At 35.5% G+C, this 16,399-nt stretch overlaps 1 protein-coding gene across 4 annotated transcripts in view; it reads right to left on the bottom strand.

Annotated features, from left to right (window-relative positions):
* shank3a (SH3 and multiple ankyrin repeat domains 3a) overlaps positions 1 to 16,399 on the bottom strand; it is a 248,689-nt gene that overhangs the window by 153,333 nt on the left and 78,957 nt on the right. For all 4 annotated transcript variants that reach the window (XR_012337351.1, XM_065283593.2, XM_065283592.2 and 1 more), the window contains exon 4: positions 1,612 to 1,720. Coding sequence is in view for 3 of the 4 variants with exons in the window: in XM_065283593.2 (XP_065139665.1) it covers positions 1,612 to 1,720 (109 nt within the window). In the remaining variant the exon portion in view is untranslated. The remainder of the gene's footprint in view (positions 1 to 1,611; positions 1,721 to 16,399) is intronic.

Below are 16,399 nucleotides of genomic sequence, written 5' to 3' on the forward strand. Positions count from 1 at the left end.
TTTTATAAACTCCACCCCTTTTATCTAATAACTCCTTAACACTGAATCAATCAATCAATCAATCATAGTGCAGCTGCTTAATACAACTAATCATATAAGCTTCTTAATTATAACTTATCAAGTACGTCACAAATATATTTGAAATGAAATGTTACATTTCAAACCATTAATTTGTTTGTTTTTGTTCTAATAATATATCAGAACAAGTTAATTCACTCATAGTTGGCCACAGGTACCTATCTAATGGTGCTACACTTCTGCAAGAGGGTGCCAGAACAACAACAATTACCCATAATACACTGCAACATCATCAGCCAATGAGATGCCAGTCTGTATTGGTTTTATTAATCTGTTAATTTTACACAACACTGTTATGTTGGCTGAACAAATAACTTTTAAGAAAAGCTGACAAGACACACCTTTTTTGTTGAATAAACTCAATAAGCAAAGCAAGCCAAAGTTAAAAAAGCAAGCCAAAGTTAAGGTGATCTGACCCGACCTGACCCAAACCAAACCGTGGGGTACTATGCAATGGAAAAGCACCATGATAGTAATCTAATAATTGATCTATTCCTTTAAGGTCAAGAATGTGTGGATAACAGTCCATTTGTTAGGATCCTATCTTTAGACTGCCCTACACTAAATGCAGAGCCTAGAGGTCATTGTTTCTCTAAGAATTACATACAAACTTTTCCATTTCTGTCCATTACCGTGTGCAGAGGTCAATGCGTATGGATTCCAAACAAATGCATGAATAAATCTGAATGAGATTAGCATGGAAGGTGATTTTGTCTTCTCAGTATGCATTTGGTGAGGTCAGACCTGACTGCACCATAGTCATTCATGCAGAACAATCTTTCTTTCTATTCAACACTAAATGAAACCTATGGCCAGATTTACTAAACGGGGCAAATAAGCGCAAGAGAAATTTAAACAAGCGCAGATGGGAGTGGTTCTATCTGTGGGTTATTTACTTAAAAGGTTCACATTAAATAACAGGTACACCAGCTGATTTCCACACCACACCTTTTCAGCGCTAATTATTCACTGCGCGTCTTTTGTAAATCCCGAAAGTCTTTACCGCCAGAATGATGATTCGCGCAGGCCACTAATATAAGCAGATTTACATTTTTGCAGGATGAAACCTCAAGTTATTACAAACAAGAACAAAAAAGTAGGACCACCACCATTGTCTTCCATAGTAGGACATTAAAATACTATGGAAGTCAATGGTGCTCCAAAAGTGTTTAGTTACAAACATTGCTTTAAAACATCTTCCTCTGTGTTCAGCAGAATAAATACATTTAAACAGGTTGAGGGGGAGTAAATGATGAAAGGATTTGCATTTTTGGTTTAACTATTCCCTTATTTCCCCTTAGCTATCCGGAATTTCCTAAAATGTGGTGCACCTTCACAAACCTTATTAGGGTGCGGCTCGTAAATATTCATTACATGGCATTATAATTCTGCCTTGCCTTGCAATATTGTTTCCCTGTTTTGAGGAAAAGCACTAAAAAACCATGATTTTTATTTATTCAAAAAATTTAAGGATTAAATTTCTGCTGCTTCCACGTACTGTAACAACAATTTATGTTATTTTATATTACGTACCTCCAGACTCTGGGTCGTGGAAGTTCGGGTCAAGCCCTTTCTCCAAAAACTTTGATACCTTCTCAATGTTCCTTTGCTGAACATATTCCATGAACTTCTTCAAGTTAGCCTAAAAGGATGAGATAGACATACAGAGAGAGAGAGAGACAGAAACAAAGTGAGAGAGAGACATGCTGTATATGCTAAATAATGCAAAAAAAGATAAAAGCAAGTTTTCCCAAGCATAAGAAACAGAGATGGTATGAAGCTTCACAGCAGCACACAATAAGAACTTCATTTTAGCTTTACTGAGACACACACACACTTAAATCTTAATGAACCAAATCTATTGATTCAGCAGTCTTGATCCATAATTCAACATTTAATGCCATATAACAACAAAAAGACATTCAAGAAAATGTTCACAAGGCTGTAGGTTTCAACGAGAAACAGATGTAAACAGCTGATGTCTTAAAAGCAGACTTCTGACAGTATCTTCTGATCTTGGGAATCACAAAACCATACAAGTATTATGTCAGACTCTCATTAGCACAAAATAAATCCCAGCAAGGTCTTTATGATCAAATAAATGAATAATTGGACATTATATTTTAATAAGATTTGAGTTAAAATTATTTTATTATGCAAGAAGAAATTTCCACAGCTATGTAGGAAATGACAGAAGACAACCGTTTAATACATGGCTTTTGATGTCACTAAATTATTCCAGAATGAGTCTAACAGAATTGACCAATCAGATTCAAGCATTCTAGAGAACCGTGTAATGTATTATAGCCAACAAAAAACTGCTTAGTTAAATTAATTGTTGGAGATTAGAAATTGGTAACTATAGAGAGTCCTATCACTCAAGGACGCAAAATCCGATATCTGCCGTGTTATTCTGTCATCTTTTCTCCCTTTTGCCAAACTGCAAACGCCAGTCTCCCTTCTCCTAGTTTTCCTCATCTACTTTGTACTTCATAATCAACAAACAAACAAAAACAAAATAATAATTTTGATGGCATTGATAAACCTGTGGTGGTTTTCTGTGGCGAGGAAGAAACATAAGCCACTCGGGCAACGGAAAAACGATACTGTAGCTGTTCTCACACGACAGTTTCTGTCATGCTAACACATTGACCCCAGAGGATCTAATGAAAAACTTTCCATTATTTTACTCAAAGTCAACGAAAATCGATCAGGACCAAAACATTTTACAGCTGATCGCTGTCAAAAAAGTTCAGTGACGTCATCCCAAGGATGACAGCAGTAGACTTCGGCCGATTTATCGGTCAGGGCGATAATTTGGCTGATTTTGGGCATATTTAAAAAAATCTGGCTGATTTTGCTGCAAAATTAGTCCGATTAATAGGCAGGCGCATCTGTGGGCACCTAAGCGTTGTTGTAGAAGTCGTGACGCCACCTCTAGCTGCAAACAGATCGCTTTCTGAGGGTGTCTGTGTGAGACTCTGCAGCCGTGCCTTGATTCGCGAACTGACTCCTTTGAACCGATTTTTTTTATAAACGGTTGAAACACACATATCTGTCCAACAATGAAACCAAGACGTCACTGTCAGCACAATCAGTCACTTATAGTTCCTCAGAAATGAAAATGTAAACGTGTTTAGAAAGATTTGCCGTAAATAACAGTCTAAACTAAAAAACATAGACGCTTACTATGTTAACTTTATGAGGCTTAAATAATTTATCAGGTCTACCAAAGAAGGATTTTATCCTACAAAGCAATAAAAGCCATGGTAAAAATTGATCAAAGAGCCAGAAATGATGACAGCAGAGTGTCAGGTAATATCTGTGTCTGATAAATGCATGATGCAGAGGAGGTTTTAAAACTCTTTAGAAATACCAGTCATCATTTTTTAAAATACTTTGGCTTAAATGGTGACATTTTTACATTTAAAATATCTGCTAATGATGAGGACATTTTGCTAATTATGTAAATAGAAAATCGGCCAATTATATCGGCTAAGAAAATAGGCATCATACTGTATATCGGCCATCGGCTGCCCTGATTTCTAAATATCGGAATCGGACAGGGAAAAAACCATATCGGTCGAACTCTAGACAGCAGCAATGACAGTGTTCCTAATATGACAAAGTAAGTGTTTTGATTAATGCCATTAATGTTTATTTTTTAAATCAGTGAATACCACTAGTCAACTAATTTAATATAACTTTGCAAAGATGAATGCACATTTATATATTGATTCAATAGATTTATAGCATTTTGAAGAAAAACTTGTCATGGATTTATTGCATTTTGCAAAAAAAAGAATCAGTTTTTATAATAAATCTTTGAAAATCAAATTATGGATTATAATTTGTAATATTATCATAACCTAAAGATGCTATGTGAAAGTTTGTAACAGAAAATAGTGGTTTTCATCTTGTCGCTTTCTTGGTATAGAAAACACATTTTTACCCAAATTAGTCAAAATGGATTTAATGCGTTTTGGAACCAAACTCTTCAGATTTATTTAAAATATGCAGCCATGTAAAAAAAATAAGAGACCACTCCAATTTTGCCTTTAATCAATATTACTGTGGGTTTACACCAGACGCGAGTTCAACGATTTGCGCAAGTAGATTACATACAAAGTCAATGCAAAGACGCGATCAGACGCGTCCTCGCGTGGGGCGATGCGAATGACGCGATATGGGCGGCGCATTAACCTCGAAAACACGCACTATTCGCCTCAAACGTGTCTTCGCACAAGTTGAAAATATTCAACTTGAAAGAAAAATTCCATATACACGAAATTAAATCCCGTGAGTAATCTAGAGCGAGTAATGCGATGCCCCGCATTTGGTGTGTACGTACTAGCATTATGATTAAATTATTATGTATTATGACCATTTCTGTCCAGTGTCTGTTGAATTCTAACAAAAAGCAAACATCATGAGCGACATATAGTCACCCAAGAGTAATGTAAAAGACGAATGTGATTAAAAATCAGGGTTATTCCATAAAATACCTATTTCTGAAATATTCAAGTTCGGAAAACACTGTACCTTTTTTGTTATTCGGACCATGTTTTCAATTTCAGTAAATAAATGCAAATAACATTATTTTTATTAGGAACTTAGAAATGTTGTCGGTAGTTGGCAGAGTTAAACACTTACAAATGTTAAATTTCGTGTCTTTTAATTTTTAGTCTCCTAACTGCAGCTGTATATACACATGCACACATGCATGCACAAATACAGATGTATGCCATTGATTTAAATTAACTTAGAAAATATCCATATATTTTGAAAAACACAGCATTTTTCAGGCTGGTTGAGGTGCGGATATATTTCTTACATAATAAGTTTGCATTCAGAAACAGCTGGGCAGAGCCAATGAAACCAAAGAAAATGCACATTCAAGACACATTGCACTTGTATTTTAAACATGACACATCTTAAAAACACATTGGGATACTCACATGCACAAGAAAAATCCCTACTTTAACACACACATGGAAGGTTTTAAAGTGAAAAACCTAACTGCTCGACAGCATTGACGCTACTTAAACCCTCTTTTTATATAAGTGCATAATAAAAGCATAACTAAATCTAACCATCTCGGAGATCTTGCAGCTTGTTACATAAAACCTTCGCAAGATCAATGCTGGCCAAACACAGTTACACACTCACACGTGCATTCACACACACACCTGTCCACTGCCAAAAGCTAAAGGTGTGAGTTTCTCACCATGAGCTGCTCTCCAGCGTCTTCATCTACTCTGATCTGCTTCAAGTCATCTCACCAAACACAACCATCTGAACATCTCTGACGCTCGCACACATGCTCGCACATGCTGCGACTCCTCCTTTTTATGCAATGAAGGACAGAAACTCTCTCTCTCTCTCTCTTTCTCTCTATTGGTTTCCTCTTACGCTCGGCCACTCAAGCTGTTGTTATGGAGATGGGATACAAAAGAATTGTTAGAGAGGGAATATTGAGTTGTGTGCGTTGAGAGTAAAACCTCTTGTGGTTATTTGATGCGAGTAATCTCATTGGATGGTGAAAAACCAACAGCTTTTCTACTGTTTAACCTAGTAAAGACCAAATCATAATGCAATATCAAAGCGCTGTGTCTCTTTCTAACCATCGTATATTCTTTCCACAAATCTACAAGCACGCAGCCAGTGCTGAAATATAACTCAATTGAATTAGCTGCATGTTCTCCTTAGATGTAAGTCCATTAGTTTGTAATAGGACAATATCATGTAAACTGACACATGCACATCTGTCAGTATTGAATGACTGGGTTGGGATTTTAATAATTTTTTGTTTCTAATTTGCATGTGCAAACACTAACCAGAGTGTTGCCGGAAGCCTCTTATAATCCGATCAGAACAGAAAGCGATTACCGGGAACACACGGGAACTGCAGATTTCTGCTGAACTGAATTGCTCATCATTCACAAAGTTCTGCTCACCTGTATTAAACATTTTGGTTAACGTCACAATACTTTCAACTACCAATCCTACCAATTTTAATACCTTTGCGCTAAGGAGTTCAGCCTTCATGATGTTTCATTCCTGTTTCTCATATTTATTTCCTTTTTCTTCAACGGTCTTAAAGCTACAATATGTACGATTTTTGTACACTTGCACAAATAAGTGCATGGAGTTGTGTAATTACATAATCCCAAAAACTCCCAAGAATTTGTAAATCCAGAGAAATTCCTATTCCTAAATATATTTGTGACTTGGGCTGCGTCCGAAACGTTTACTTCCATATTATATAGTAAGCGAAAAGCAGAAGGCGAGGAGAGTATTATGTCCAAATTCATAGTATTCAAAAAGCATTTCGGCAAAAAGTATCCGGATGAACTACTACTTCCGTTAAGATCCCAAAGTGTTCATTTGATGGACACTATGCTATCCCATGATCCCCTAGGAGAGGAGTTATCCAATGAAGAAGTTTTTGACGTTCTCGCCGTTGGCGGTGTGAACGCACAGTGACGCCGCTCTATTCAAATGCAATGCATATATTAAACAGCTGTCCCTTGTGTTTAAATTGCGCTTGTTTAACGTCATTCCAGTTAATGACTAACTTGTTATTATGACGATGTACTGTATGTCACATGATGTATCTATCAACATGGTGGATGTAGTAAATCCGAATTTGTTCCTACACTCTCAGTAATAAAGGTAAAAAAAGTTGTCACTACATACGCATTTGTGTTTGTTGTCAGTAAATGTTTCTAGTACTTGACATTTCTGACATAAAATTTCTGATGATAATATGACGTGACAGACAGCACTTGATAATTTCAAATTGATTTGAAAAAATTTGCAATATAAATGCTCTTGTTAGGTTTTATTTATAGATATTTACTGTACATTGTGTCATAAAAATTATTACATTTATCTCGATACACGTTAAATTCAACATGAGAGCGTGCTAATAAGCATAATTTGCTATAATGTCTAATGCCATTAATATCTAATGCCATTAACAGTATTATGTAATTTTATATGCAACATACAATTCTTGACATGCACTTAAAGTTACGATCTTTCTGTAATACTCCAACTGATTTGAGGAAAGTATGTAATCAACACATTTACAGGATAATATAAATGAAGAGCTCCTATGAGGTCAGTCTGGGCAGCAGATAAATTACTTCTGACATAAATGGGCCGTCTACTGCTCAGAGAAAGAGGATCTAAAGCACACAAATCCATTTTGTAGCAGCTACTTTGCATCAACAAAGCAACTCACGCCATATGTAGATGAATATTTTTCATTAAAATTAAAAAATACATCACACCAGAATGATGTGACATGTGAACTGTCCTAGATCAAAGCACAGGAAAACACTTTAACAAAAAAGAAAAACTGTAAAATCACTATAACAAAATAAACTGGATGGGACCTGATACTGGTTCTGTTGGATGAATAGATAATATTCAGCCATGGCATCATCTCAAAACCAGGAATTAAATATTTCAGTGACAACAATGCCAGGCCACATGCTGGCATACAGAGAGTGTGAAGCATCAGCCGCTGACAAAGACTGTAAACCCATTCACACAGCACTTTGGTCTCAGAAACTTTTCGTAAAATTAACAGATGACCAGATATCTTAACTTTCTGTTTTAATGTAACTTATGTCAGTGCATCAAACAAAGCGGTGCATTTGAAGGCCCTTCGGTGAGTCTTTGAAGTTTTTAAACAAATTTCTAGAAAAAAATTATAATCTGTAATGTAACTTAAAGGTGATGTGAGTAAATTGTAGCATCATCTAGTGGTAAGAATGTGAATTGCAACCAACAGCTCACTCCTCAATTTTGTAAAAACTCTGTAGAGCAGCTTGTCCGTTTAGGGCTACTGTAGAAACATGACGTCGTCGGCGACTTCCTTGCAAGGTGATCTGTATGTTGATAAAAGGGTCAATGACGTGACGTTAATTATTTTGTGTCAGTATGGTTCAATTAAATGTAAAAGGGTTAAAATTTCAAAATAAATTTGCAGATTACTTGCATACATTCTCACATTTGAGGCGCAAGTCTAAAATTTCTGATTTATTTCATTTTGAAAGAATATTTGGGGGAAAATTGCAAAAATGTCAATGTGGTGTAACCGGTCTGTGTCAGTTGGTGTAACTATTTTTTTTTTATGAAAATATAAATATATTCATAAAAAAGTGGAATAAAATATAATCATCTAGGTTAGTGTAATATGATTTTTTTACATACATTTTTAATTTGTCAAAGATTATTTAGAAAACAGAGCTGTTTTCAGCATATGTCCGGACAAATATTACAAAAAGGCGTAAAAATTTAGAAATAACATTTAGAAATTAGTAATAAAATGTATTTTCGTGTTATATTTTAAAATGTTTTTTATAATTACGCTTAAATGCCATCAAGGCGGATAAAATATTTAATATTTTTTTCTTTGGCGGAATTAGTGGTAACACCATTTGACATTTTCAGGTCCATTCAGTCTTAACTTTCATAAAAATGGTAAAAAAAAATTATTGCATATAATCAACATAAATACACTATGTGCATTAAAATAGCTGATGCATGCTTTTAAAAAAAGTTTTTTAAAAAGATTTATAAATTTCTCATCTCGCAAAACCGTTTCTGTCACTGACCCAAAAACGTCTCATTGTAAGGTAATAAAAACAATACAGTTCATCATGTAAGGTCATTATACATCATTGATAATATAGTTATGTATATTATATTGCATTTCTGTCAAGAGATCCTTTTAAAAGTACAATGAACCTTTAAAGAACTCTTTAATGAACTAAGTACCATACAACAAAGTGAAAAATTATACACACTCTAAAGACGAATGTGTTAAATGTGCCATTTCCAAAATAGACACATAACTGTGTTATTATTGGAACAACAGATTTTGTGTTACTTTTATTTTAACACAAAATAACACGTGACACATATTGTGTCAAATAGCATAGCACAAAAAATGAACACATCCTTTATTAGAGTGTACACAGAAAACTTTCATTTTCATCTTTTATTTAAAAACGTTCCAACTGTGGTATTCCTAGCACGATCATAGTAAAATATTAAGTAGATCTCATGCTTCTAATAGATTATTTAGCAAGATTATATAACATTTCTGTCCAAATATCAAACTGGAGGGAGTTACGGCTCTTCTATAAGAAAACCTAAAAGCTAGTGTCTAATGTGTAGCTCATAGACTGTTTGCTGTAGGCTGTTCAATCATTTCTTAAACCGGTAGCACATCATGTCTGTCGACATATGGAATATTAACCCCAAAATATATAGCACACATCACTGTCAAAACACAAATGTTAACGCTACCACTAATGTGCTAAAGTCTGGCAGAGATGTAGCAATGATTCACTTTTCTACTACACTTCTGTGATATGATATCTCTACATATATATATAAAAAAATGAGTAGGCACAAACTACCAACAATTTAAATTGTACAACAAGTGTTTTGTTGCACAGTTCGAGACTGAACACAATAACACAGTGAGCGGAAAAATGAGATTGCCTTGTTATCCATAAGATGTTTGTTATTGTATGCTGCATAAGGAGATTATGTAGACAGTTGCAAATGAAATAATCTTTACAACTTAAACAGATTTCGTCAAGATGAAACAAAAAGATGTTGATGCCAAAAGCAAAGGGATAAACCAGTAACAGACGTAAATGAATGCAAATGAAATCGCACTGGCTTCCAAGAAACTGTCCAAATATCTGGAGCACCGAGAGATGGCCAAATGTGTGTGTGTGTGTGTGTGTGTGTGTGTGTAAGATGGAGGAAAATGACACTTGTGTGTTAATGGACATTACATCTCACTCACCCTGACCATTTAAATAAGAATGTAGAATGCCAAAAGCAGAAATAAGTGGTCTTAAAAACTTAATGTTTAAAATGTTTTAATGTTTAAACGATACTGACAATGATTAAAAAAAATGGGGATGTGACTCTAACACAAGAGGTGGCAATCACGAGTGATTTACATGTTAAGTCAATGCAAAGATGCGAATCCTGCATCTTGCGGCGCGGTCAGCGTGAATGGCATGACGCGGATGGCACACGTATTAAGCGTTGCCGCATGATCCGTGCGAGTTGAAAAATCTGAACTTTGGCGGATTTTCGCACTGCGTTAACAGTGTTTCCTACAGATCTGAAATTTACTTGGTGGTAGCCGGTGAAAAGGGCAATCATTACCCACGGACAAAAATAGTATATATATATGATTAACAGTGCAGGTCTATAGATTGTAAATGTGACTAGTGTTATAATGATTATAATTTCATGTAGAAGCAGTAAAAGTGCCTCTCTTTCTATTTCTCTCTTGCAGATTAAAAAAGCTTAATCCACTCATTATTTCAGATTCAAAAGACTACTTGCAGCTTTGCGTTTTTATATCTTGAGTCAGCTTGAGCTTTTTTGCTACCATCTCTGTGCAAACTTTTTAGATTTTAGAAAAGATATGGTTTATTAATAATAATAATATTTTTAAAAAATGTGAGAAAGAAAATGCAGCGCGTAGTCGTGACTTTCTAAACAAGCCAGTCGTTATTGCCATAGAAACCAGAGGCACGCTGGTCCCAGGTCCTCCGTGAAGACCTCTTATGGTAAAATTCTGCTCAAGTTCAGAAACGTGGAAGGATACAATGTGACACTGAGCTTGCTTTGCGTCGCACCCAATTAATGGAGAAACAGAGAACATGCGAACGCACACCAAACTTATCGGGAGAGACACGACATGCTCGCACGCATAATGTCATTATTAAAGAGTGTCATTATCATGGAAAAACAAAAAAAAGACAAAATTTGATCCCAGAAGTAAAGTCAATGTGTGGGAAACACTGGTTAACCAATCAGGAGCTTGAACAGCGCGTTTTTGCTGCCTCTTCCGCGTCTGGTGTGAACGCCCAGTAAATTCACCAATGTCCAAATGGATACAGGACTTTGTGTGTTCTTGTGGCTCACTTGGTAGTGCATTGCATTAGGTCATGAGTTCGTTCCCAGGGAACAAATGTATTGAATGAATGCACTGTAAGCTGTTTTGGATTTAAGCATCTGTCAAATGTTAAAATGTAACATGACTTTTAACTCTAGGAATGCCACTGTTGCCCTCTATTGCTCGGGTATGATGGGACAAAAATCATCTTATATTGCGCCCCCTGGAGAAAGAACAACAGCGAGAACAAGCAATAGTCAATAGCTAATATTTGCTGCCTAATAAAACCAATATATTGTACCTGACATTTACACTATTTTCTCAGTTCACCTCAAAAATCAATCAAACAAATCAATCTTTCAATTCCCATTAAAACCAATATGACAACAAGCACAAAAGTATTATGCACTGTACAATACAACATTCATGTTAACATTAATCACTGACATTCATCTTCTGCTCTATAAATTCATGTTATGCTGTAGTATACAGATGTAGCTCCCTCCCTTCCCCCAGAGTCAAGCTGTGTGTTGTACCGAATCTGGGTTAGGCCAATGTCAGTGCCCGCAGGGTGATTTTTGCCACACCACTAAACTAAGTGACCCACACAGCGCAGACTAGCAATGGTTTTGGCCAAAGAAGTCATATTCACATCTCCCCCACACCAATGTACACTGAGCTATATTATAGAGAAAGACAGTGTCTAATGGCAAAGGATTACTGTATATTATTTAAGACCCTACACTACCTTTTGGAGGTTTAAATGCATTTAGATATCAAATATGCAGGATCATGACAGAGACATGGATGTACGAAGAAAAACAGCGGTGAGAGATGGTGAGAGAGAATACAGTGGTTCATAAAGTGATGGAAAAGTAAAAGAGAAAATGATGGTGAGAGGTGGGGAAGGAGAAGGGGTGATGAAGCGATAGTAGAGGCACTCTTATGCCAATTTCAAACAGAGATTACTGAAAATAAACGAGAAATAATTCGTTAGTGATCGTTTGACTTTTGGTTCATTCACACTGCTAATGATTTTACGGAATATGTTCATGCAAGATCCCGTAAAGACGCATGATGTATTTAAAGTCCTGCACTTTCCACAGCGTCTGAAGTTTGCTAATTATCTGTGATTTCTCTCTCTCGAAACAACGTGTGTGCATTTTTTGTGTGTGTATTGTTTATGACAAGATCATAAGGAGCGTGTGATGCGCTGCTCTGTCATGCTGGTAAATGATCTTAGCTTTAGCACGGATAGTGACGAGCTCCCTGATTTCTGCTTCACGCGTGTCCTCACTATGGCAGACCCCTTATGGCATTGTTCCTGCATCTTGTTCACACAGAATGCTTTCTGTAAATGTTACACTAATGTTACTAGGTCCTCTTTATGGGAGCGATCCCAGAACATTTACAATACGAGACTTTTTGTGTTCACATACATACAGCGCTTTAGACCTTTAAAAAAAATCAAATACCCAGCGCTTTAACATTTAAACATGCTCATATTATCGCATTCACTCGTGATCCACACAAAAATATTCAGATTGTTATTTTTATGAAGTGACCCTCCCGACCTGAGGTTTTCCGAAAATAATGCAATGCACATAAAACTGCGATGAATATTTAATAAGCCACATTTTTAAACATAAATGGTTGTTTAAGGACAAGTTAAATCAATTTCCCCCCAAAAAACATTAGCATATAAAAATTACACGAGATTGTGATGGAGCGGTAGTGGAGCGGTAGTGAAGAGCTCGTGGAGCAAGAGAAAAACCCAGACACTCCAATTTTACAAACAATACAAACAATTTAGACTAATTCTTTGGTTCCCTCTGTGCTCAATAAATTTTTTATTCAATCTGCTCCAGCTCTGCTCTGGGTTCTTGATTTTCCGCTCCTGGCTCACTCCATGCTCCCTCATTTTTATTATTTTTTTAATATCACAAACCTCTGTTTAAACATACTTTATTTAATGTTAAAAAATACAAAATGCTAAGATGTTTTATTTATAATTTTAAGACAATAAATTAAAGATTTGTGGAAAAGCTCAAACCTCACCCAAATCTGCTGTTTTAGTTATTGTGGCTGTCAGTGCTTTAGACCTTTAAATATCACATACCTAGCGCTTGAACTTTTAAACATGCTCATATTATCGCTTCCACTCATGGCCTACACAAAAATATTCAGAATGTTATTTTATAACCTGCAGGTTGTCAGAAAATAATGCAATGCACAGATAACTACCATAAATATTTAATAAGCCATATTTAAAAAAGAAATGGTTGTTTGAGGACAAATTAAATCAATTTCCAAACAAAAACATTAGCATATTAAAATTACACGATGTTGTGATGGAGCAGTAGTAGAAAATTCAAGGAGCGAGATAAAACCCAAACACTCCAACTTTACAAACAATACAAACAATTTAGACTAACTGTTTGGTTCCCCATGTGCTCAGTGCATTTTTATTCAATCCACTCCAGCTCCGCTCTTTATTTTCTGCTCCTGGCTCACTCCCAGCTCCCTCATTATTTTTTAAAAAAATTAAAAAACCTCTGTTCAAACATGCTTTATTTAATTAAAGATGTGTGGAAAAGCTCTAACCTCACCCAAGTCCGCTGTTTTAGTTATTGTGGCTGTCACATACATACAGCACTTTAGACACGCCCGACCCACAAGTTTTCCGAAAATAATGAAATGCACAGATAACTACGATAAATATTTCATAAGCTAAGAAATTGTTGTTTTAAGGACAAGTTAAATCAGTTTCCAAACAAAAACATTAGCAAAAACAATTACACAAGACTACGATGGAGCGGTAGTGGAGCGCTCATGGAGCGAGAGAAAACCCAGACAATCCAACTTTCAAAGCTAACTCCTCGCTAAAGTCCAAATCAAATGTTTGTAAAAATGAATATAAAAATAATAAGTTGAGTCTGACCAATATGAGTTTTTTTTTTGGGGGGGGGGGGGGGGCGATGCCGATACAAATATAAGGGAGTAAAAAATGCATAAAAAAGGCAAATAATCAACTATAATAGTATTATTTACTGTAAAAATGTTTTCCTTATAATTACACACACAAACACTCAAAGCCAGTTTGCGAAGGTACATACAGTCAAATGCATGACAATGGCATTAGTTATGACAATTACACTAAAGCAGCCATTCACCTTAATGCTAATACACCGTACCAAAAATTACAAGCATGATGTCCCTAATGCTGTTTTTTTCAGCTGTCTCCTTTGATTAATGTTTAGCAGGTTTAAAGCTGTAAGGGTCAAACATGTGTAACAGACGGTTTAGAAACACAGAATGTAATGAAGTTCATTAGTGTGCTTTAATGTGTTGTGTGTTCCTTCAGGGCGTTTAGGGAACGTTCCAATTATATGGCAAGACTCATTAATAACAAACTGCATGTTAACACCTCATGGACAAATCTGATGCATGGTTTATATAAGACAGCTTTCAGGACTGTGCGTGTGTGAATGTGTACACATGTGCACAGACATTACTGATTCATTAGCATCATTTAGCTTCCCTTAATTTTCAATGACTGGGGTCGTGTTGCCAGAGTTACTTACCAAAAGCACATTACTCACTTCAACAGCACATGGCTTTCCATTCACACTGAGTTAAACACAAAATAAAATCCTTACAATTTAATAGAAAATAATTCTTCTGATTATGCTGGTAGGGGATGATGTGTTTTATGAAAAATATACAAATCACGGTAGCAGTATATCCACATTACTAGAAATTCAATTTGAAAATCAGTTTACATTTTAATAACGATGTGCTAATGATTATTTCTGAACATGCATTATATAAAAGGTAGTTTATACAGTAAGCACTTTATGAAGGAAATGCACCGATCGATCAACCAGAGACCGCATGAATGGCCGGACCATGTCTCACGACATTCCGAGCCGGCCCTTTTGTTGTCAGTTGCGCAAGCAATAACGCCATAGCCACACACACACACGCAGTGGAAGCAGCTCCCGACCCGTAAATGTTTTTATTTAAAGGATTAGTCAATTTTCTTTAAAAAAAATCCAGATAATTTACTCACCACCATGTCATCCAAAATGTTGATATCTTTCTTTGTTCAGTCGAGAAGAAATTATATTTTTTTGAGGAAAATATTCCAAGATTTTTCTAATTTTAATGGACTTTCATGGACCCCAACACTTAACAGTTTTAATGCAGTTTAAAATTGCCTTTTCAAAGGACTCTAAACGATCCCAAACGAGGCATAAAGGTCTTATCTAGAGAAATGATTGTTATTTTTGGCAAAAAAAATAAAAAATATGCACTTTTAAACCAATACTTCTCGTCTTCCTCCAGTCCTATGACGCACAAGCATGACCTCAGGTAATAGGTCATCACGTCAAGAGGTCACAGAAGACGAACGCGAAACTACGCCCCAGTGTTATCAAGTGTGGAGAAAAGACCGTTCCGACATTGTTGTATGTGGAATGATACTAATTAATGTCTTTGTTTCAGTTTATTGTTTAAAATGGTCCACAAATGTGCGTTTCATATATGTAACACATGACCTTTCGACGTCATTATGCAATTAAGTGAGGTCACGCTGGCTCGTCACACAGCCGGAGGAGGATTTTTTTCTTGCCAACAATGACAATCGTTTCGCTAGATAAGACCCTTATCCCTCGTTTGAGATCGTTTAGAGTCATTTGAAACTGCTCTTTAAACTGCATAAAAAATGTTAAATGTTGGGGTCCATTAAAGTCTATTAAAATGAGAAAAATCCTGGAATGTTTTCCTCAAAAAACATAATTTCTTTTCGACTGAACAAAGAAAGACATCAACATTTTGGATGACATGGTGGAGAGTAAATTATCTGGATTTTTATTTTATTTTAATAAAATTGACTAATATACCTGACAATGAACTTGTTAATATGTAACTGCAAAAAAAAAAAAAAATTGTCTACATTTTCATTTAAAATTTCAGTTTTATCAAAAGTTTCAAAAGCAACCAGAAAGTACAAACTTAAATTATTGAGAATAAAACATATTTTCGACAGTATAACCAATATGAAAAATAAATAAAATTAAATGAGCGTAATATAAATTCTCAAAATAATGCAACAGTATTAGCAGCGGGACAAAAATAACAAATGTTACTTTCGTCCAGAGAGAACTCCTGATATTTAAACTGGGTTTACTTTTATTTTAAAAAACTCTAAGAAGGCAAACTTCAAGATGTGTTACAGCACTAAATAACCTGTAGATTGATTAACACATATTTTTTTATCGCTTTAGTAATTTACTTTTCATGCTCTAAAAAAGCTTTCCAGACCTGCAGGAAACGATCACGAAATAATGCGATAGCTGTCAGCTCCTTCAA

This window comes from Paramisgurnus dabryanus, chromosome 9 (assembly GCF_030506205.2).
Source record: "Paramisgurnus dabryanus chromosome 9, PD_genome_1.1, whole genome shotgun sequence".
NCBI lineage: Eukaryota > Metazoa > Chordata > Actinopteri > Cypriniformes > Cobitidae > Paramisgurnus > Paramisgurnus dabryanus.